Genomic DNA, 23,995 nt, shown 5'->3' on the forward strand with positions numbered 1-23,995 from the left:
AAAAAAGTTAAATCTAATCTTACTAAGGATAATAATATTAGTCTTATCAAAATAAGAAAAAAATAAATCATAACCTAATTAAAATAAAAATAAAAAATATATTTTCTTCCATTATTTTCGCTTCTAAAAAAAATAAAAAATATTGATAGCCGTTTAGTTAATTTAAAATTATAAAATTCAATCATTTTTTGGCAAGCCATTTTTTTTTCTATATAGAAATATTTTTAATTTAATAATATCAATTTAACTTCTAATTAATATAATTTTATAAAAAAATATAAAAAATAGCATATATAAATTTTTTTTTTGAAATGATAATTAAGAATCGGGAGAATAGAACCCACTAGGTTAAAACTATGAATACATATAAATTTTTAAAATGATAATTAAAATTCAACGATATAAATTTTAATTAACACTTTCTTAATTTATATGTGATGATCGTCGAGTGAGACCGAATTCTAAAAAAGAATACAAACTCAAGAGCATCTTCAAGCAAATTGATCAATTACTGCAAGTCCTGATTCGAACACATAGAGCAGGTCAGAGGGTTCATGAGCGTAAACCCAACAAGAGATAATCCAGTCTGATGATATGACACGAGGGATAATAGCTTAACCAGTTATTTTGCAGCCTTAACGGCATGCGCACTAGAAGGAATTAAATGGCTGCCTAACGTGGATAGGTGTTCTGACGCGTCCGTACGAGTCTGAGTAACAGAGACATGTGTTACTATAACAAAAAGATGGTTAAACATTACTAACAAACAAAAGAAAAAAAAGGATAAAAGAAAAAGGAAGTGATCTTTCTATACCAAAATATCATTATGAAATAACTATAGTCCTATTTTTAAGAGAGACATATTAAACACTATTAACTCTAACTTTCCTTTATCTTCGGTGGAGGTCCGGCCATTTTGGCCTGTTTTCTTTTTTAAGATTTCAGCCTCTGTTTCTTTAAATTTTTGTTTTAATTTCTACTTTTCTTTCATTGGTTTAGTCTCCATGAGAGAGTTTTAGTACCAGCTCCATTAGGAAGAGTTGGAGTTTATTTGGTGGTTGCATGTCATCAATGTTGGGTGATTTAGAGTTCTTCAGCTATAGACGAGCATATGGAGAAGTTAACTTTGATTTTTTTTTCTCTCACAAGCTTGTTTAGCCAGTGTTTTGGCTGCCTCGTTCCTGGGCTTTCCGACTTGTCCAGACATTGTTTTGAGTTCATAGTTCAAAGGTGTCTCTGCTGCTCTTCTCCCTTTATATTCTGGATCTGGTCCATAGCAAGCAAGGTTGAAATACATCTTTGTTTTCCTCCCTTTGTTTCGTCAAGATGGAGCTGCTGTCCTTTTAGTACTGCTGATATCAAGACGTTGTATACTAGAGAAACTAAATCATTAATTTTACTTTAAATTAGCAGTTGTTAATTAAAATATTTAATGTTATTATCAGAGCTACACTTCCTTGCCAGTAATAGCCATGTATTGCAAAAAGTCACATTACAGGTCAAAATACAATTAAATATAAAGAGACAGAAATAAATATAATAAATTAAATAAAAATAAAATAAATATTTATAGAATGAGAAATTAATAGTTTGGAAGCATTAAAGTCTAGTCTTCGGATATGCACAAGGGGTTGTCAATGTTTTGGGCCAGTGTAGGAGGTGTGAACGCAAGCAAAACTGGGCCCATCTATTATCAAAGGCGCACACCAATCTTCTAATCTAATGTCTGCATGTACGCCACGTGGCTATTGTGTTGGCGTCCACACGTGGACATCGCAGACTACCGCGTAGTTGGTTTTTCTTTTCTTCATAAAAAAAAAACACTTAGATTTTTTTTGGATAAATTATTTTTATCACTAAATTATATTAAAATTAACACATTCCGTCTTCTTTTAAAACTATAATTTAGTCACTTGATATGTCAAACAAAACGTTACTCTAAATATCAATGGTATGAGAAATAATTAAAATATTTTTTAAAATAAATTATTTTCTCACACTATATAATTTTTTATTAATAAATAATTAATAATTTTATTTTTTATATTTTAAATAGTTAATAAGAAATTAATAATTTATTTATAATTATTTTTTTAATAATTTAATCGATAAATTTTTTATTATTTTTTATAATAACATAACTTAATTATATTAAAATTAATATGTATGTCTTTTAATAGTCTCCCAGTTTAATGCAAATCTATAAGTTTGAGTTTTCTTTTCTAATATAAGGGTAAGAAAAACCCAATCTTACATTTAGGAAAGCCATGCAAAAGCCTTACAAATAACACACAGCGGGTACAGTCTGGAAGTTTCTCTCTTGGTTTTTGTCCTCTCTACACAGCAAATTTCAGAGCCACAAGGACCAGAAAAGTCCACAAATCCTCTCAAACCTTACAAAAGATAGAAAGTTGACAAAAACCCAATTAAATTTATTTTCTCAATCGTAATTTTAATCAAGTAACAGGGAAAAAAACAAGAAAGAAAATTAAAGAGCAAAATTTCTATACCCAGAAAAGGCCCACCACTTGAGAGCCATGACATAAGCCTGACTGCACTTGAACGCAATGTGAACTATAGAGATCAGGATTATTAAAAAAAATAATAGAGAGAGAGAGGGAAATGAAATGAGTTTCCGCGTAGACAGATAAAGACTGGAAGGGACTGTTTGGGAGAAGAAAAGAATGGGAGAGATGGAAAGAGAGAGAGAGAGAGCTATTTGATTTCGTTTTCTACGTCTGAATGAATAGCGAAAACGCTCTCTTTGACACCTAAGCTGAAGAAGAAGAAGAAGAAGGGAAGAAACTTTTCCTTTGTTTCATCTGGGCGATTCACACTTCATTTTCTGTTCACACCACCTTCCTATAAATCTTTACTCTTCTTTCTCTCTCCATCTTTTTCCTTTCGATTCCGTATCTATCTTTCTTTTTAATTTGGTGTGTGAAAATCGATCGATCTTGTTCTTGTGTGCGTTGTCTGAATTATTTGTTGTTGCGTGTGCGTGTGTAATGGAAGCGCATCATCATCAGCATCACATCAGTGTTAACGTTGATACTGATAGGTTTCCTCAATGGAGCATTCAAGAAACGAGGCAGTTCTTGATGATTCGATCTGAACTGGATCGAACTTTCATGGAGACTAAAAGAAACAAGCTTCTTTGGGATGTGATTTCTAATAAACTGAAGGAAAAGGGTTTTCATCGCAGCGCAGATCAGTGCAAGTGCAAGTGGAAAAACCTCGTCACTCGTTACAAGGTATTAATTGAAACTTACAAATAATTTAGCGATCTCGTTGTGTTGATTGAACTTTACTGTGTGGCAAAACCCTAGTATCTATTTTGTTTTGATAGATGTTTTGGATTATAGGGATGTGAAACGATTGAACCTGAATCTTTGCGACAACAATTCCCATTTTATAGCGAGTTGCAAGCAATTTTCTCGGCCAGGATGCAACGAATGTTATGGACTGAAGCAGAAGGAGCAGCAGGAGGGTCTAAAAAGAAAGCGGTGCAGCTATGTTCTGACGAGGAAGACGATAACGAAGAAAGCGAGGGAGAGAAGCTGGGAAGTACAAGAAAGAAGAAAAAAGGCAAAAGCGCTGCGAATATAAGCGGGGGCGGTAGTAGCAGTGGAAATATCGGTAGCTTAAAGGAAATTTTGGAAGATTTCATGAAGCAACAGATGCAAATGGAGATGCAATGGAGAGAAGCGTTTGAAGCTCGGGAAAATGAGAGGAAAATGATGGAGATGGAGTGGAGACAAACGATGGAAGCATTAGAGAATGAGAGGATAATGATGGATAGGAGATGGAGAGAGCGAGAAGAACAAAGAAGGATAAGAGAAGAAGCTAGGGCAGAGAAGAGGGACGCACTAATCACAGCACTTTTACACAAGCTTAGAAGAGAAGAGATTTAAATCAAGCATTTAATGCGTTTTTGTTGTTTTGAAGAAGAAGGAAAGCTTTGTAAGAGATAGAGAGGTTTGTCTCCGAAATTCTCATTTTGAAGTTGTTATCGTTCTTTAGATATCTTAATCATCAAACTTATGTAATTGTCTTATCTTAATCATCAAACTTATATAATCATTAAGACAAGACTAAGTTAAAAGAATTGAAACTTTCTGGTAAGAATCAAAAACAAAATTTAAGGAAATTTAGGAATCACAGAGCAAGAGTGGAGAATAAAAGAAAAGATAATGCTCATGTGAGCAAGAGTGCAAGAACGCAATAAGCTCATCGTGGTGCACAGTTGTGGTGTTAATGCTCCATTGTTGCTAATGCCTCTCAACTTCATCAAGGTGTGTTTGATTTTGTGTTAACTTTCACTTACATATGCACAAGTGTTCTGAATTTTTACATATTTATATATGCATTTACTAGATTGTGTGCCATGAAAAACTTATTTAGACCGAGTATAAGTAAATTCAAAATGTAAAATACTAGTATAATCCATTTAAAATTTCGTATATTTACGATACAGATTTATGTAAAGCTGATTTAGGAAAGAATTACCCTGGTAGCCATAATCAAATATGCAACTTCCTAGAAATGGCCATCAGAAACAAGTTGTTTCAAATTGTCATCAACTGCTCCATTTTCCTTTATTCATTTCAGAAACCAAGATTATACGAAAACCATCTCAGTAGAATAAGGTTGGTGGTGAGAAATGTTTCTTGCTGTTTAAGTGTCAACCAAGGCTTTGTGAAAGTCAAAAAAATGTGCATGACTTGTTTTAAAATCCTAAAAAAAAAAAATAAAGTTTTTGACCATATATAATTAAATAGATACAGATGTTCGTTGCAGCTTTCGTCATCTGAATGAGGTAGGACAAAACCTAGAAGTTAGAAGCTTTTCTTTTGGGTTGTGAGAAAATTTTCTAAGAGGGACTTGCAAAATTCTCCACAGGTAAAACAATGTAATGTAATTTGGAAGGAGGTGTCATATACCTTGAATGTGTAAATAAGTCGGTATTCTAGAAAATGTATAAATGAGTCGATGATACATGATATCTAGCTATCTAAAAGTACATATATAGAAAAAATAATTCTTATCTGAACAATGTTTATACGAATACGTAACATAAATATAATTTTATGTACTTTTAACTTTGAAGTTTTATTAAATTTGTTCTTTCTTTTTTACGTTATTTTTTAACTTAATACTTTTAAGATTTAAAATAAATATATATGTTGTGATGATTAAAAATGTATACCGATAGAATATAGAATTCATAGAAAATTTCTGAATTTGTTCTGAATTCAATTAAAAATTAATCTAAATTACTCGAATTTATCTCAAATTTAATTATTATTACCCGAATAAAATTTAAATCCTTTTAGTCTTATATATTTTAATTGATAATTTATATAAAAAATATTTTTTATTAATAAATTTCATTTAAAAAAATAATATTTCTAAAATTTTAATTTTAATTTTTAAATGAAAAAATATAAAAAATTTATAAATATTATTATAAAATATATTTTTTATATTAAATTAATTATTTATATAAACGAATTCGGATAGTGAGTATTCTACGTATAAAACTCAAATTCGATCTGAATCTGTCATAGGTATTTTTTAAAACTCAATCATGATTATTCAAACTCATTTTATTATAGTTGATCGAATTGAGTATTTAAAAATATCTGAAGTGTTTTTTTAATGAATCAAGATTAGATCGAAGATTTTATGCTAATTGTTTCTTCAATTTTATTAGCTAAAAAAAAAAGAATATTTTGCTTTTCCTAGATTCTCTTTATGTTGATATCTATTTTGTGTTTTGTCCTAATAATATCTTAATTATTGCCAAAGTAAGCAAACTTTCTCAGTTCATTATTGGTATTCATGCTTTGTTGCTTTGTTTAATACAATACATTTTACGCATCTTAAAAATATAGATATGTTGATAAAATATGTATATGTAATTTGATATATAACTTTTATTGTAAAAGGATTTTAATTAAGATTATTTCTTTTGTATGATAACAAAACAACGTGGGACATGATCATATTGTCTGTTTGAATAGGGATTCCCCCAATTATTACATAGGTAGGGGATCTCTCTTTCTCCCGTACAAAGGGATAAAGATTGGCAAAAGGTTTTGCTCAGTAGTGGGATGAGGATTTTATGATTAATAGTTTTTTTTTTTTATCTTGTTAAATATTTCGTAAAAATAGATCTAAATTTGATTTTTTTTTCAATGTTTGAATAGCTTGCTAGTAGTTTCTGTATCGATCTCTTACCAAAGTAAGAGTGTTGATGTCCGTACAAGAGAGGTGTCTCTTTGGTGGTGGATCTTGTCATACGCATAACCAACTTACACAGCTCACTTACACAGCTCATCATTTTACGCGTAAGCTATAGCCAACTTCTTTGAACACAATTGATTCCAGTTCACAACTGGGAGAGAGAGACACTGTGTGCAAAACGCAACCGTCTTCTTTTTCATTCTTCTTATTAAATTTCCTCAGACATTTCTTCCTGACATGTATGGTGCTTTGCGTCGGACATTTTTACTCTCGAAAATTGAAACTTTACATTTTGCATCTCTTTAATTTTTTTTTTGTCGGTTCTTACTTTGTTTTGCTAAACAGCTGCGAAACTTGCCTAGCGGTTAGAATCATGCACATGCAGGTTGTTTCATTGCATATATAATATATGTGCGTTTCATGTGTGTATAGGCTAGAAACTAGCTGTGCGCTTGCTTGAAAAGCTTATATAGAGTTTTCAATCAACGTTATTTTAGAACTTTGACTTGAAGGATATCTTGGAGAAATATTTGTCTAAATTAAAAAAAAAAAAAATTTAATCTTTATAATATAAAAAAACTCATTTATTTTAAAAAATATATTCAAACGTTATAACGTTTAAAAAAATTCCTCCATTAATTTTAACAGTTAAATATTGTAAAAAATCTAAAATATTTAAAATACGGAAGGACTAATTAATAAATTTTTTAAAAATTTAAAGGATCAGCTAATAAATTTTTAAAAGAATATAAAAATTAAATAGTAAAATATTTAACAATTAAAATTAATTGAGAGACTAACTAATAAACTTTTCAAAATATTATTGTAATGTATTTTTTAAAATTAAAAAACTAATTAATAAGTTTTTATATATTATAAAAGTTAAATAATAATTTTTTTCTATCAAAATTCTTACACAATATATACTATAAATAATGAGTAAATTTCAATTAAAAACTGATAATATTGGATGACATAAACACTCATAAATTTAGTTTAGTGGTAAGTACATCTGAATAAATATGAAAAGTCTCAAATTCTACTCTCTAATCTCTGATCTCTATTTAAAAAAAAAATATTGAGTGAAATAAAGGCCCCTACATTTAATCTATTATTTGAGATTTAAATCATAACAATAATGAGTAAAATCTGAATGGAAAATAATAATTTAGAATCATAGGATAAGATTTATAATAAAATAAATGAGATGTACATATTTATTTATTAAGTTGAAGAGCTATTAGGAATATGCATAGGCACTATAAGTCTGCCAAAATTTTATAGGCAATGATTCTGCCTATAAATTTGGTTGTTCTATAGATTGATTATTGCAGTCTGAAAGCATAAATTATTTTATTTATTTATTTATTTTCCTTTTTGAGTGACGGTGATAAAAAAAACTAATATAATGTGATCGTGTTTGTGTTTGTGTGTGTTTTTATTGCATAAGATGAGATAAATTGGAGGCATATTGTCAATACTTGTGAGGCACCAATAATTATACTTGGTATCGGTTTAATTTCGACCGTAAACCGAATTAAAACCTTAAATTAGAAAATTGATCATGGTTCTTTTTTTTTTTAAATTAAAATCGGATAGTTTGAATTCACAGTTTAATTTAATTTTAACTTAATTTTTAAAATAATATTATTTTATTTTTTATATTATATACATAATGTTATTTTATTTTTTAAACAAATATACACAATTTATACAATTTACTTATTTAATCAAATTTATATTCATATTTATTTAAGACTTATATTTATTTTTAGGATAATTATCCTCAGACTCCAGTATTATACCTTAACTAATTAAAATATCTCCATAACTAATCAAATTGCTCAAAACCTCTCCTCTATACTCTTGTATCTACTCTATTCTATTCCATCAGTTGCATATCCTCTTCAAAATAAAAAACTCTGGCGGATGAAGGAAGGCTCCCTTTATGCATGATCAAGGAAGGCTGGAGGAGGGGAGATAGATCTCACGACGCCAAACACCTTCTACTTGCATCTTTTTCAAAGAGCTTGATTTCGTTAAAAACTCATTTAGGTTGAGAGAGAAATAAATAACCTTCTATCTGTTCGGAGAGAAATTTTGAGTTGAGAAAAAAATAAACGAAAAAGGTGAAAATTCATTAAGAGTTGAGAGAGAAATAAATAAGCTTCCATTTGTTAAGAAAGAAATTTTGGGTCAAGAGAAAAATAGAAGAAAAAAAAATAGAGAGGGTATGAAAAAGAGTCATTTTAGTTTTTTCTATTTGAACCAATAGAAAATATGAATTTAATTTGACGAAAATTTTGTTTCATTAATGGAATCAAAATATGAAGGTATTTTAATATAATTCTAAAAACTATAAAAATATTTTAATTAGTTAAGTCATAATATAGAGACAAAAGGGTAATTATTCTTTTTGTAATACCCGGCTAGACTCTGGTATCGGAATTCCTACCGTCCGGTGGAATCTCGGATGTCGGAAGCCTCTAGTAGGGTAGAAACATGTTTTCATAAAATGTTTTAAAGCATTTCATGGTTTTAAATATGAAAATTTAATGAGTTTTTGCATGAAAAGTCTTTGGAGGAAAACCCAGGTTCGGCCGCCGAAAGTCAAGTTCGGCCGCCGAACATGCATGCGTTTTGGAGGCACGTTAGGCCCCCGAAAGCATGAGTGAGGGAAGTTCAGGTTCGGCCGCTGAAAGTCAAGTTCGGCCGCCGAACATGGCATGCGTGCGGAGGCACTTTCGGCCCCCGAACGTGGTCTGGCCAGCCACTATAAAAGGGGCACTTAGCCGAAATGGGCGAGCTTTCTCCCATTTTCGGCCACAGCTAGCTTCCGACCTCCCTCTTCCCAATCTAGTGTTCTTCCTTCAAATCCCCACCATTTTTCTTGAGTTTTAAGCTTGCATTGAAGATTTTGAACTTTTGAAACAAGTTTTGGAGTTTTGGGAACCCAGGAGCTCATTTTCGTGGATCTCCAAGTTTAGGTCGTCTCCCTCTCGATCTTCAAGAGGTAAGAGCCGATCTTAAACTCCTTATATGTTTTAAGTAAGTTTTAAGTTGTTTTATGGGTAGAGATGCATGTTTAGGCTTGTTGATGAGTTTATGGGTTTTGATGTTTTGATGAACAATGTATGTTGTTTATGTGGCTTGCTTGTGTGTTGTAGTTGGGGTTTAAGTTAGTTTGAGGCCCCTAGGAGCTTGTATGCTTGAGTATGCATGTTGTAGAATAGGTTTATGCATGATTGGTGAGTTTGGAGGCAAAAATGCTTAAGGGAGCCAAGTTTCTGCCCTTTGGCAGAAACCAGGTTCGGCAGCCGAAGGGAGTTTCGGCCGCCGAACATGGCTTGGGAGGCAGCTTTAGGCTGCCGAAGCTTGCCCCCGAAAGTTGGAGTTTCGGCTCTGTCCGAGACTTTCGGCCGCCGAAGGTGCCGCCGAACATGCATGAGTTTCGTCTCTGTCTGGGAGTTTCGGCCGCCGAAGGTACCGCCGAACCTGCCTGACTTTCGGCTCTGGAGGGACTTCCGGCCGCCGAAGGTGCCGCCGAAAGTGCCCTTCCCAGCCTTTTCTTGCATGTTTTCTAGGGATGTTTTGAGGTGTTTTTAGGAGGTTTTTGGGGGTATGTTTAGAGTTATGTTCTTGTTGTTTGGTGCCTCATTTGAGTCCACCTGTGTAGGTTCGGACCCGAGGAACCGAGACCCCCGGTTGTGAGATAGTCGTTCAGAGTCCGTTGTTAAAGTTTCAGTCACCAGGTGAGTGGGATAACTCCCTAAGTTTCTAAGTAAAGTAATTGAATAAATGAACAAATGAATGAATCTGAAAGCATACTCATGCATCATTAATGCCATGAAATATTCCAGGATGTTTGCATTAGAAATTCACGAATATGTTGCATAGCATAATTTAATGTTGATGTGGATGGTTGTTGGGTGATCCATAGTCCTCTGATGTTATGTTATGATGATATGTTATGGAAGACCAGCGAGGCCCATTCTACGCCCCTGGCACTTTAGAATGTTATGTTATGTTATGTTATGTAAGAGAAAGACCAGTGAGGCCCATTATACGCCCCTGGCATTTGGAGATGTTGAGGACTAATGGTGACAATACCATCCTTTATGTGATTAGCTGTGATGTGTTGCATTTCATGAAAGCATGAATAAGAAAAAGAAAAGGTTAAATAAATATGATAAGAATAATAAAATAAATAATAATAAACATAAAAATGGTGAAACTAAATCACATGTTTTTATCTTTCTGCTCACTGGGCTTTATAGCTCACCCCTCTCCCCTAACCCCAGTCTTGCAGGTGCAGTGTAGATAGAGAAGTCAGCAAGAGTAAGAGAAGTCTATGTAATAGTATAGTAGTGGACATGGTTTATTTGTAATGTAAGAGTATGATATGTAATGTAATGAAAGTTTAGAATGTGCTTGACTGGAGTTTGTTTTAGTCCCTTGTGTATATGATCCAAAAATGTTTTTATGATGTTTATATTATCTAAGCCTATCATATGTTATGTTACCCATTGGAGTTTTGATGAGGACTCCAATGAGGGGTTATGATATGTTATGTATGCACAGGTTAGGCTTGGAAAGAAAAGTTTTAATTTTTATGTATGTCGTTGATCATGTATGGGATTAAACAGGTTCACAGGATGTATGTTTGGCTTGCTACGGGTTCTGGCGGCCTTAAGCCGACCTGAATCCTAGCGCCGGTAGCGGTCCGATTTCCGGGTCGTTACAGAGTGGTATCAGAGCCCTAGGTTCATATGGTCGGACCTAGAGTGTCGGGCTCATAGATGTTATAGGAAGTTAAGCACAATAAGAAATCATGTCCACTAGGATAGGATGTAGAGTCCTGTCTGGAATGAAAGTATGTATGCCATGAGATATGCTATGAATATGATGTGTATATGATGTGGGTTCATGTGTTTCCACATGAACCATTTGATGCTAATGTTTTGTTATCTGTGCTGTTTTTCAGTAAACAGAATGCGAGGAACTCGTCGATCGGCTAGATTGACTAGAGTACCACCGGAGGATGAGGGCACGAGCGCCCGTCCTCCAGCATTGCCAAGGGCAATGTCAAGTAGGTCCAACAGGGACAGAGCAGTGGGAGACCCTAGAAGGTCTCTGGATCTGGGTAGAAACAGATCAGTAAGAGGAAGGGTTCAAGGAGGCAGGTCAGTGGATGTGGGAGAAGAGATGGATGTGGACCAGAGGAGGGATGGTAATCTTGGTGTGAGCATGCCAGAAGAGGGCATGGGTGAGTCTCAGGGAGGCACTCAGGCCTCGGGGTTTGTTCCACCACCTCAGTACCCACCTTTTTCACCATACCCCGGGTATTCGATGGGAGGTACATCGGATTACCCCAGTTTTAATCCTTACCCTTCTCACATGCCATACCCACCTTTCTACCCACAGTATCCACAGTACCCTATGTACCCACCTCCATCCTTCCATCCAGGCACAGCAAACCCTATCCCAGGGGATGCCGCACCTCTACCACCAGCAGAACCCACAGTTTCAGAAACCCTAATACCTCAACCTACCTCATCTGGAGGGAGCAAGGGCAAGATGACCGACTATATGAAGTTGGGTGCTCCCCAGTTTGATACCGGTGATGATCCGTTTGTGTACCTGGAGAAGGTCAAAACAATTACAGATGAGATAGGGGCTGATGACAGCAGAGCCATTCAGATGGCTGGTTTCACCCTGAAATGCAAAAAGGCCCGTGAGTGGTTCAAGGGCTATGTGAAACCGAGGGTGGACAGTCTTTCATGGGAGGAGTTTGCGAATGAGTTCGCAGGATGGGCTTTCCCTGACCGTTCCAGGGAGCTGAAGGCGATTGAATTTGAACAGCTGAAGCAGACAGATGAGATGGGTGTCGATGAGTACACCGATAGATTCTTAGAGTTGTTGCCGTTTGCTGGGCAACATCTGGACACAGATCCGAAGAAGTCGAGGAGGTATATCATGAGGCTCAATTCCAGGTATTCCTCTTTGATTCAGTCAGCTGATAGAAAAAGTTTCCATGCCATTATAGACATGGCCAGGAGAATGGAGGCTAGTGCCATAATGGAGGGAAAAGTCAAGCAGTCAGTGGCACAACCTTCTGGTTCCAAGACCCCAGGTGGGGGAAGGATAGACCCTTCATCCTTGAGTTCAGCTAGTAAGAAGTGGGGCAGTACCACTAAGAAACCAAAGAAGAATAAGTTCTGGAACAGAATCAAGTCAGGTCTGGGATTAGGAAGTGGCTCAAGCTCTGGCGCTGATAATGCAGTTTGTGCAAGGTGTGGTAAACTACACAGAGGGGTATGCCGTTTTGGGACGACAGCCTGCTACAGGTGTGGGCAAGAGGGACACATGTCTTGGGAGTGTCCGAGAGCAGTTCCTACGGCACAGCCCCAGCAGACAGCTTCAGGTAGTGTGGCACAGCCAGCAGCTTCAGCCGCAACACAGGCTAGTGGCAGAGGCCGAGGGAGAGGGTCAGCCTCTTCTTCATCAGGTTACAGAGGGGAAGGTCCGTCAGCTCCAGCACGGATCTTCACAATGACGCAGCAAGAGGCGAATGCATCCAACACCGTGGTGTCAGGTAATATCATCATTGGTTGTTCAGATGTTTATGCCTTAATGGACCCGGGTGCATCCCATTCTTTTGTTTCTCCGAGAGCGGTCGAGAGGTTGGGTTTGATGGTCTCTGGGTTAGAGTGTCCCCTATGGGTCAGTGGACCCAAGTGTGACCCGTCAGTGGCAGAGTCAGTCTGCCAGTACAGTCTAGTTTTCATAGAGGGAAGATGCCTATCCGCCGACCTAGTGGTTCTAGACTTGACAGATTTTGACGTCATTCTAGGGATGGATTGGCTATCTACCCATGGTGCTACCTTGGATTGCAGAGACAAGGTAGTTAAGTTCAGATGTCAGGATGGGTCAGAGGTCGTTTTTAGAGGAGACAGGGGGAGTACACCTAGAGGTTTAATATCAGCCCTACAGGCTCGTAGGCTGCTCAGGAGGGGTTGTCAGGGTTATCTAGCTCATGTGAGAGAGCTAGACAGAGATGTCAGAGAGCCCGCCTCAGTGCCTGTGGTTAGAGAGTTCTTAGATGTTTTCCCAGACGAGCTGCCAGGTTTACCGCCTCCTAGGGAGATAGAGTTCGAGATAGAATTGATGCCAGGAACCAGACCGATCTCTATCCCTCCCTACAGGATGGCGCCAGCAGAGCTGAAAGAGCTTAAAGAACAGTTGCAAGAGCTGGTAGACAAGGGTTTCATCCGACCGAGTGCCTCACCTTGGGGTGCTCCAGTGTTGTTCGTGAAAAATAAGGATGGATCCCTCAGACTTTGTATCGACTATAGACAGTTGAACAAGGTTACTACCAAGAACAAGTACCCGTTGCCTAGGATCGATGATCTATTCGACCAGCTAGCAGGAGCAGGTTGTTTCTCCAAAATAGATCTGAGATCTGGGTATCATCAGCTGAGGATCAGAGATGAAGATGTGCCAAAGACAGCATTCAGGACCAGATATGGGCATTTTGAGTTCCTAGTGATGCCGTTCGGGTTAACAAACGCCCCTGCAGCATTCATGGATCTCATAAACAGAGTATTTAGCCAATACCTGGATCACTTCGTTATTGTCTTCATAGATGATATCTTAGTGTATTCCAGGAATGCAGAGGAGCATGCCCATCATCTGCGGTTGGTCTTGCAGACTTTGAGGGAACATGGCTTGTATGCCAAGTTCTCTAAGTGTGAGTTCTGGCTGAGGAGCATTTCGTTCTTGGGGCATGTAGTGTCAGAGAATGGTATTGAGGTGGACCCCAAGAAGACAGAAACTGTGGCTAACTGGCCTAGACCCACTTCAGTGACAGAGATTAGAAGTTTCTTGGGTTTGGCAGGTTACTACAGGAGGTTCGTTCAGGACTTCTCAAAGATCGCAGCTCCTCTGACCAGGTTTGTAACGACCCGGAAACCGGACCGCTACCGGCGCTAGGATTCAGGTCGGCTTAAGGCCGCCAGAACCCGTAGCAAGCCAAACATACATCTTGTGAACCTGTTCAATCCCATACATGAACCAAAACATACATAAAAATTAAAACTTTTCTTTCATTCAAACATTTCTTTACCCAGCCTAGCCTGTGCATGCATAAACATAACATAAACCCCTCATTGGAGTCCTCAACAAATACTCCAATGGGGTACATAACATATAGCAGGCTTGGGTTACATAAACATCATAAAACATTTATCTCATGTATTTAAGGGATTACAACAGACTCTAGTCAAGCACACTATACAACTTACATTACATTACATAACATACTTTTACATTACAACTAATCCATGTCCACTTCTATGCTATTACAGAGACTTCTCTTACTCTTGCTGACTTCTCTATCTACTCTGCACCTGCAAGACTGGGGTTAGGGGAGAGGGGTGAGCTAAAAAGCCCAGTGAGCAAAAAGTAAAAACATGATATTAATTCCTCCATTTTTAGGTATTTTATTCTCCATTTTATTATTAACATTTGCTTTAATTCCACACTTTTTAGGTATATTATTATTCATTTTATTAATAACATTAAATAACATAACTTTTTACTTTACATGCTTTCATGAAATGCAACACATCACATTTAATCACATAAAGGATGGTATTGTCACCATTAGTCCTCAACATCTCCAAATTCCAGGGGCGTAGAATGGGCCTCACTGGACCTTCTCTTACATAACATAACATAACATTCCAAAGTGCCAGGGGCGTAGAATGGGCCTCACTGGACTTTCTCTTACATAGTACCAGGGGCGTAGAATGGGCCTCGCTGGTCGTGCATAACATATCATCATAACATAACATCAGAGGACTATGGATCATCCAACAATCATCCACATCAACATCAAATTATGCAATGCAACATATTCGTGAATTTCTAATGCAAACATCCTGAAACATCGCATGGCATTGATGATGCATGAGTATGCTATCAGATTCATTCATTTGTTCATTTATTCATTACTTAAAAACTTAGGGAATAATCCCACTCACCTGGTGACCGAAGCTTTAACGACGGACTCTGAAAGACTATCTCACAACCGGGGGTCTCGGGTCCTCGGGTCCGAACCTACACAGGTGGACTCAAATGAGGCACCAAACAACAAGAACATAACTCTAAACATACCCCCAAAAACCTCCTAAAAACACCTCAAAACATCCCTAGAAAACATGCAAGAAAAGGCTGGGAAGGGCACTTTCGGCGGCACCTTCGGCGGCCGAAAGTCCTTCCAGAGCCGAAAGTCAGGCAGGTTCGGCGGCACCTTCGGCGGCCGAAACTCCCAGACAGAGACGAAACTCATGCATGTTCGGCGGCACCTTCGGCGGCCGAAAGTCTCGGACAGAGCCGAAACTCCAACTTTCGGGGGCAGGCTTCGGCAGCCTAAAGCTGCCTCCCAAGCTGGTTCGGCGGCCGAAAGTACCTTCGGCTGCCGAACCTGGTTTCTGCCAAAGGGCAGAAACTTGGTTCTTCATGCCCAAAACAACCCCCTACACAATCAATCATGCATAAACCTATTCTACAACAAGCATACTCAAGCATACAAGCTCCTAGGGGTCTCCAACAAGCTCAAACCCCAACTACAACACACAAGCAAGCCACATTGCACATAAACACACATTAAAACCATGGATTTTTCATAAAAACCCATCAAGCCTACTCATGCATTTCTACCCCAAAAACTTGCATAAAACTTACTTAAAACACATATAGAACTAGAGATCGGCTCTTACCTCTTGAAGATCGAGAGAGAAACGATCCCAGCTCGAAGATGGGGAGATTCGAGTTCTTGAACCTCAAAGCTCCAAAACTTGCTTAAACTTTAAAACTCTTCAAAAACAAGATGTAACTTGTTAAGATCTAAAGGATTCGAGGGAAAACACTTAAAATGACCAAAGGAGAGTGATCAAGCATAATTTAGCCACATTTTTATTATATTTATTACTGTTTATTTACACATTTTTCTAGCTTAATTTGTGTTTTTGTCATGTTTTTGCAGAAAAGGAAGAAATTGGAAAGTTGGAGAAAAAGTGAAGAAAAAGCTGGAAAAGTGATTGGGTCTGAGTGATTTGGCCAAATCACTCGCAGGAACTGGCCAAATCACTCGCAGAGACAGAGACAGAAACTGGACTGAACCCCAGGAAGCGATTGGGGCAAAATGAGCAAGTGATTTGCCCAAATCACTCGCAGGATTTGCCCAAATCACTTTAATAGCAGAAAATACAGCAGAGGCGGGAAAAGAGCAGAAATTAGAAATTCAAAGAAAAGAAGTCCAAGTCCACTTCAAACACCACAAGATCAGTCCCAAGAGCCACGCCCTTCACTTAGAGAGTTCCATTCTCAATCAAATACAAAAACCAAAGAGGAATCAAAGACTACAAAGAAGACCAAATCAAATTGAGATTCCAAAACCCTAATCAAATTGGAATTGGGATTCTCCAGCTATATAAGGGCAACATCCAAACCAGCATATCATCTCATCTTCAGCAACTCTGCAGAAAAATACAGCAGCCACCCTCCATCTTCTTTTCTTCTTTTCTTTTGTGATTTAGTCCACCATGAGTGGCTAAATTCCATCTTTTCTAGTTGAAGTTGGAAAATTCAGATTTGTGATGAATTGGGAGATTTAAATCTCCATTGTTAAACTTCTATTTATTTTCAATATTTATGCAATTTGATCTTTCTATAATTGTTGCTTTGCTTTTAGAATCAATTTAGGCCTATTGCTTTTAATTGCTTGAATAACAATTGTTTGAATAATTTAGGTCCGTAATTGCTTAGATTATTTAAACACACATTTAATCAAGTTGCATAATCTAAACTTGACCACGCGGTTGGCAAGGTTAGAATTAGGTTTTTCTAAGTCTTAATGCAGTTAACAGTTGTTCGATGCCAAAGGCCCCAAGGACGTTCCTTGGCAACTAGTTAACTAGTGTTTGATTAGCGAACGTTACCTAATCAAACTAGAACTAATGAGGAATTTGGATTGTGAGAAGCGTCTTCCACATCCTAAACTAATTTATTGAAATAAATAGGAGTATCTATAAGATCGATGATCAATTCTAAACAAACTGAAATACATCCATACTTCAACTAGAATCCTTCTCCCATTGAAATTCTTATCTTTTTAAACTATTGCTTTCTCTTGCTCTTTAGTATTAATTCATTATCATCAAATCAAAACCCCCCATCTTTTTATTTATTTATTATTTACTTGTCCAAAGTCATTATTAGGAAAATCCGTAGTGTCAAGTCCCTGTGGTTCGACCCTATTGCCACTATCTGCAAATTATTTTGTTGATTGATAATAGGTTTTATTTTTGACGGCTTCGACAACCGCTTATCAAAAATTGGCGCCGTTGCCGGGGATTTGATCTAACTAACGTATTTTCCTTTTATGACCAGGGCTGATCGTAAAGAAGCTCTTCTTTACGATCCTGAAATTGAACGCACTACCAAGACTTACAAGCATAGCTACGGTAAGTATGTCTTTTCTCTCTGCTCAAATTTCTGAACTAACCTCTCTTGTGGATAGTTATGTCATAGGTCGAGCTCAACACTTTCAGCCACCAAGACCATGTAGGATATGTGGATATGTGGGACACCCAACTGATCAATGTCCCACACTTTATCAATATGACCAGCAAGTACATGCCTTTGGAGGATTCAATAGCCAGCCAAGACATGATCCCTATCTTGATACCTACAATCCATGTTGGAGGGACCACCCGAATTATGACTATGCAAGGGCTAACTACTACCAAAACTATCAAGCCCAAGCAGCACCTCAGAACTCCCTTATGGAACTTGAAGAACAGGTAAGGAAATTGGGAATTTCTGGAAAAATTCTCCAACAGCAAGTGGATCAAGCGGTGGACCATTGGAACACACACATATTAAGAAAAGAGGAAGAGTTTCAAGATCTATGGGACGATGATGAAAGTTCCCAAGAAACAGAACAAGCCGCTGAACCTACTGTCCAAAAATCAGCAACTAATCCGGAGTCTACCATTCGATCTGCCATTACCCCATCAAACAGGACTGCTGTTGCACCTGCTGAATTTTCTGCACCAGCAGATTTTACTGCACCAGCAAATTTTTTTGCACCAGCAGGTCCACCCGCTGCCACGCCCACCACTGCAGAAATTGAACCAGAAACCCCAGTCCAGGTTACAGCAGAATTTTCTGCACCAGTAGATTTTGCTGCTGCACCTGCTGCAAAATTTTCTGCACCAGCAAATTCACCCACTACCACGCCTGCTACTGCAGAAAATCCAGCAAAGGCAGAACCCCCTGTTGCACGTGAAGAAGCTGAAATTCAAGCTGGAAATCTGGCTGTCCAAGCTGCTGAAAACAGAGACAGCAATAGTTGTCCACCTTCTGCATCCCCTGCTGCTGTCCAAACAGCACCTGCTGTCCAGCAAGTCACTGCCGAAGCTGCTGCTGCTCAAACATCACCTGCTGAATTTGTTGCTGTCCAAAAAACAGCATCTGCAAAAATTCCAGAACCAGCCCCCAAACAGGACCAGCAGCCAACTAAGGTAGGACGCAGCATGCCCACACCACTTCAGCAAGCAGAAAATAGGATGCCCAGACCAGTTGGGCAAACAGCTCCTGAACAGCCAGCAAAGAAGCAACAAGTGGGGCAAATGGCTTCATCCTTGAGCAAACTTGAGTCACAAGGAAAGCTACCCTCCCAAACTGAGATAAATCCAAGACAAAATATTAGTACCATCACATTGAGGAGTGGAAAAGAGTTGCAAAACAGCAAGACTGAAAAATTGCAAAAACAGGCCATGGAAGAAAAACTGCCAGAAAGCGATTGGGGCAAATCAGATAGTCGATCTGCCCAAATCATCAGCGGTGATCTGCCCAAATCGCCAGGAAAGGCAGAAGTTGATCTGCCTAAATCAACAATCCTGGCAGAGTCCAGCTCCAAGCAGACCAAGGTAGACCAACAACCAGTGGAGAAATTTAAGGTACCTCCCCCCTTCCCAAGAAGATTTGCAAAATTTCAAAAAGAAAAAGAGGAAAAAGAGATACTTGAGACACTTCGCAAAGTAGAAATCAACATTCCCCTACTAGATGCTGTGAAGCAAATTCCAAGATCTGAAAAAATGGACAGCACCAGCACCAGCACCGAAAAAGACACAGACCAGACAGTGATTTGGGCAGTTTCTGCAGGTGATTTGCCCAAATCACCTAAGCAAACAGACCCCGTCTTGCCTAAATCACTGGAGCAGACAGACATGGTAGAGAGTGATTTGCCCAAATCACCCAGGCAATCTGCCCAAATCAACCAGCAGACAGAAATGACAGAAGGTGATTTGCCCAAATCACCCAGGCAATCTGCCCAAATCAGTGAGCAGACAGAAATGACAGAAGGAGATTTGCCCAGATCACCGGATGATTTGCCCAAATCACCCAAACAATCTGCCCAAATCAGTGAGCAGACAGACATGACAGAAGGAGATTTGCCCAGATCACCGGATGATTTGCCCAAATCAACAGGAAATCTGCCCCAATCAACCAGCAGACAGAAGGCTGAGACAAAGACAGAAAGTGTACCAGAGCTGAAACCCCTGCCAGATCATCTCAAATATGCCTACTTGGGGGCTGGAAATACACTCCCAATCATCATTTCTAACCAGCTCAGCCAAGAAGAAGAGGAAAAGCTCCTTGATGTGTTGAGGAAGCACAAGAAAGCAATTGGGTGGACCTTGGAGGACATAAAAGGCACCTCAAGACCATTCGGTGGAGGCTCAAGACAGGATGCAGCACATGGAAAGCATGTTGCAGCTGCTGGTTCAACACTTTCTGCCCACAGACCATGACAGCCAATGATTTGACCGGGTGATTTGCCCAAATCACCTGCTCAAATCACCCACATCCCAGGCAGTCCCTTTCCTTCTCCTTATTAATTTTTTCATATTTATGTTTAAACATTGAGGACAATGTTTGGGATAGGTGTGGGGGTATTTACTGTTAGGTTATTTTGCATTGTTTACATTATCTTTTTGCTTTCTTTTTGTTTCTTTTTACATCTTTTTGCCCCATAAACACACACCAAATTTTTTTCTTTTTTCACACATTTTTTTTCACACACACACACAGAATTTTGACTTAGCTTTTGCTCTACTCAGCATAGATAACAAGGTTAAAAGAGCTCCCTATCTCATGACCCCATTGATTATCCAACCCTTTAAACCTAAATTGAACCATGCACAGTGTGTAGCCTTTACTTAGGAAGTTTTTCTTCTTAAATTGAGTTCTTGAAACTGCTGTGGCCAATAGGAAAGGAAAATAAAATACATGCAATAAAAGTTAATGTAATTCTCTTTGAGTTGATTTGCCCAAATTGATATAAAAAGGAAAAAGAAAAAGAAAAACTCAGCAAATCAAAAAGCACAACCTGTTCCTATGATCTAAGGCTATGAACTGAGCTAATAGTCACTTGGACAAGTGACCAACTGAGTAACCGGAGGTGTATTACCCATGTGCACCGTCGCGTAAAAAGGTTGGTGACTTTTCAAGCATAAAATAAAGTTTCGATGGTCTAAGATTATGAACAGAGCTAGTAGCCACTTAGACAAGTGACCAACTGAGTAACCGGGGGTGTATCACCCATATGCACCATCGCGTAAAAAGGTTGGTGATTTTTTCAGGCAAGGACAAAAAGTGCTGGTAATTAAAAATGCTTAAAATAGGGCAAGTCACTCTTAAGGGATTGCATTAAACCTAATATAAATTAATAAGCATGATCAAATAAAAAACTTTCCCTTGGCCATGGTGAGCGATAGGAAACAAGGAAAGAAGGGGACAACCTTAGTACATGCATCCTACACTGTAGTGTTTCAATTTAGGAGTCTAGGGGGGCTGATTAAGTGGTACTTAGGCTCAAAAGAAAAAGGAGCTTGATTGACTAAGTTGTTTGTTGCTTGAGGACAAGCAAAAAGCTAGGTGTGGGGGTATTTGATCAAGCATAATTTAGCCACATTTTTATTATATTTATTACTGTTTATTTACACATTTTTCTAGCTTAATTTGTGTTTTTGTCATGTTTTTGCAGAAAAGGAAGAAATTGGAAAGTTGGAGAAAAAGTGAAGAAAAAGCTGGAAAAGTGATTGGGTCTGAGTGATTTGGCCAAATCACTCGCAGGAACTGGCCAAATCACTCGCAGAGACAGAGACAGAAACTGGACTGAACCCCAGGAAGCGATTGGGGCAAAATGAGCAAGTGATTTGCCCAAATCACTCGCAGGATTTGCCCAAATCACTTTAATAGCAGAAAATACAGCAGAGGCGGGAAAAGAGCAGAAATTAGAAATTCAAAGAAAAGAAGTCCAAGTCCACTTCAAACACCACAAGATCAGTCCCAAGAGCCACGCCCTTCACTTAGAGAGTTCCATTCTCAATCAAATACAAAAACCAAAGAGGAATCAAAGACTACAAAGAAGACCAAATCAAATTGAGATTCCAAAACCCTAATCAAATTGGAATTGGGATTCTCCAGCTATATAAGGGCAACATCCAAACCAGCATATCATCTCATCTTCAGCAACTCTGCAGAAAAATACAGCAGCCACCCTCCATCTTCTTTTCTTCTTTTCTTTTGTGATTTAGTCCACCATGAGTGGCTAAATTCCATCTTTTCTAGTTGAAGTTGGAAAATTCAGATTTGTGATGAATTGGGAGATTTAAATCTCCATTGTTAAACTTCTATTTATTTTCAATATTTATGCAATTTGATCTTTCTATAATTGTTGCTTTGCTTTTAGAATCAATTTAGGCCTATTGCTTTTAATTGCTTGAATAACAATTGTTTGAATAATTTAGGTCCGTAATTGCTTAGATTATTTAAACACACATTTAATCAAGTTGCATAATCTAAACTTGACCACGCGGTTGGCAAGGTTAGAATTAGGTTTTTCTAAGTCTTAATGCAGTTAACAGTTGTTCGATGCCAAAGGCCCCAAGGACGTTCCTTGGCAACTAGTTAACTAGTGTTTGATTAGCGAACGTTACCTAATCAAACTAGAACTAATGAGGAATTTGGATTGTGAGAAGCGTCTTCCACATCCTAAACTAATTTATTGAAATAAATAGGAGTATCTATAAGATCGATGATCAATTCTAAACAAACTGAAATACATCCATACTTCAACTAGAATCCTTCTCCCATTGAAATTCTTATCTTTTTAAACTATTGCTTTCTCTTGCTCTTTAGTATTAATTCATTATCATCAAATCAAAACCCCCCATCTTTTTATTTATTTATTATTTACTTGTCCAAAGTCATTATTAGGAAAATCCGTAGTGTCAAGTCCCTGTGGTTCGACCCTATTGCCACTATCTGCAAATTATTTTGTTGATTGATAATAGGTTTTATTTTTGACGGCTTCGACAACCGCTTATCAGAGAGCTAGAACTTACCGCCGGCCGGAAGGGGAGAGAAAACCTCGCCCATTTCGGTCACGGGGCCTCTTATAGGGCTGGTTCTGCCACCTTTCGGCGGCCTAACGTGCCCCCACATCTCATGCATGTTCGGCGGCCGAACATGAGGTTCGGCGGCCGAACCTTGGGTCTTTCAAACAAGGCTTTCGGAGGCCTAAAGCGCTCCCAAAACCCCACCATGTTCGGCGGCCGAACTTAGCTTTCGGCGGCCGAACCTGGCAAAGTCTCCTTGGTCTATTTCATTTAAAACTCAAATTCCTTTTTGCTTAAAAACATAAAATACATTAAAAACATTTCATAAAACATGGTTTTCCCCTTCTAGAGACTCCCGGCATCCGAGATTCCACCGGACGGTAGGAATTCCGATACCAAAGTCTAGCTGGGTATTACATTCTTCCCCCCTTAAGAACATTCGTCCCCGAATGTTCACCAAACAACACATAACATACATACTAAGTACATAAAACACTTCGCACTTACCTTAAAAGAGATGAGGATATTGCTGGAGCATGGACTCCCGTGTCTCCCAAGTGCACTCTTCCAAGTTGTGGTGGTTCCACAGGACTTTCACCATCGGGATTTCCTTGTTCCTTAACTTTCTGATCTGCGTGTCTATGATCCGTACTGGCTGTTCAACATAGGTGAGATCCTCTTGGACCTCCACATCAGGCTCACTAAGAACCTTGCTCGGATCTGACACAAACTTCCTCAACATCGAAACATGGAAAACCGGATGGATTCTTGCCATTGAAGCAGGTAAATCTAGCTTGTACGACACATTCCCAATCTTTTGCAAGATTTCAAAGGGTCCGATGTATCGTGGGGCTAGTTTACCTTTCTTCCCGAAGCGAACCACTCCCTTCATTGGAGACACCTTAAGCAATACCAGATCCCCCTCCTGAAACTCTAACTGCCTTCTGCGGATGTCTGCATAACTCTTCTGTCTGCTTGCAGCAGTCTTGATTCTTTCTCTGATTATGGGTACCACCCTGCTGGTAATCTCTATTAGCTCAGGCCCTGCCAAGGCCTTCTCTCCAACTTCCTCCCAGCAAACAGGTGACCTGCACTTCCTTCCGTACAAAGCTTCATATGGAGCCATCCCGATGCTAGCATGATGGCTGTTATTGTAGGCAAACTCCACCAAAGGTAGATGCTGCCTCCAAGAACCGCCAAAGTCCAGCACACACATTCTGAGCATATCCTCGATAGTCTGGATGGTCCTTTCTGACTGTCCATCAGTCTGG

At 38.3% G+C, this 23,995-nt stretch overlaps 1 protein-coding gene across 1 annotated transcript; it reads left to right on the forward strand.

Annotated features, from left to right (window-relative positions):
• Positions 1 to 2,660: 2,660 nt before the first annotated feature.
• On the forward strand, positions 2,661 to 5,026 carry LOC110622294 (trihelix transcription factor GT-3b). Its single transcript, XM_021766760.2, has 2 exons — positions 2,661 to 3,254; positions 3,366 to 5,026. Exons 1-2 carry the CDS (start codon positions 3,009 to 3,011, stop codon positions 3,912 to 3,914), a joined length of 795 nt encoding a protein of 264 aa, XP_021622452.1. The 5' UTR covers positions 2,661 to 3,008; the 3' UTR covers positions 3,915 to 5,026.
• Positions 5,027 to 23,995: the final 18,969 nt, after the last annotated feature.

Source organism: Manihot esculenta, chromosome 9 (genome assembly GCF_001659605.2).
Source record: "Manihot esculenta cultivar AM560-2 chromosome 9, M.esculenta_v8, whole genome shotgun sequence".
NCBI lineage: Eukaryota > Viridiplantae > Streptophyta > Magnoliopsida > Malpighiales > Euphorbiaceae > Manihot > Manihot esculenta.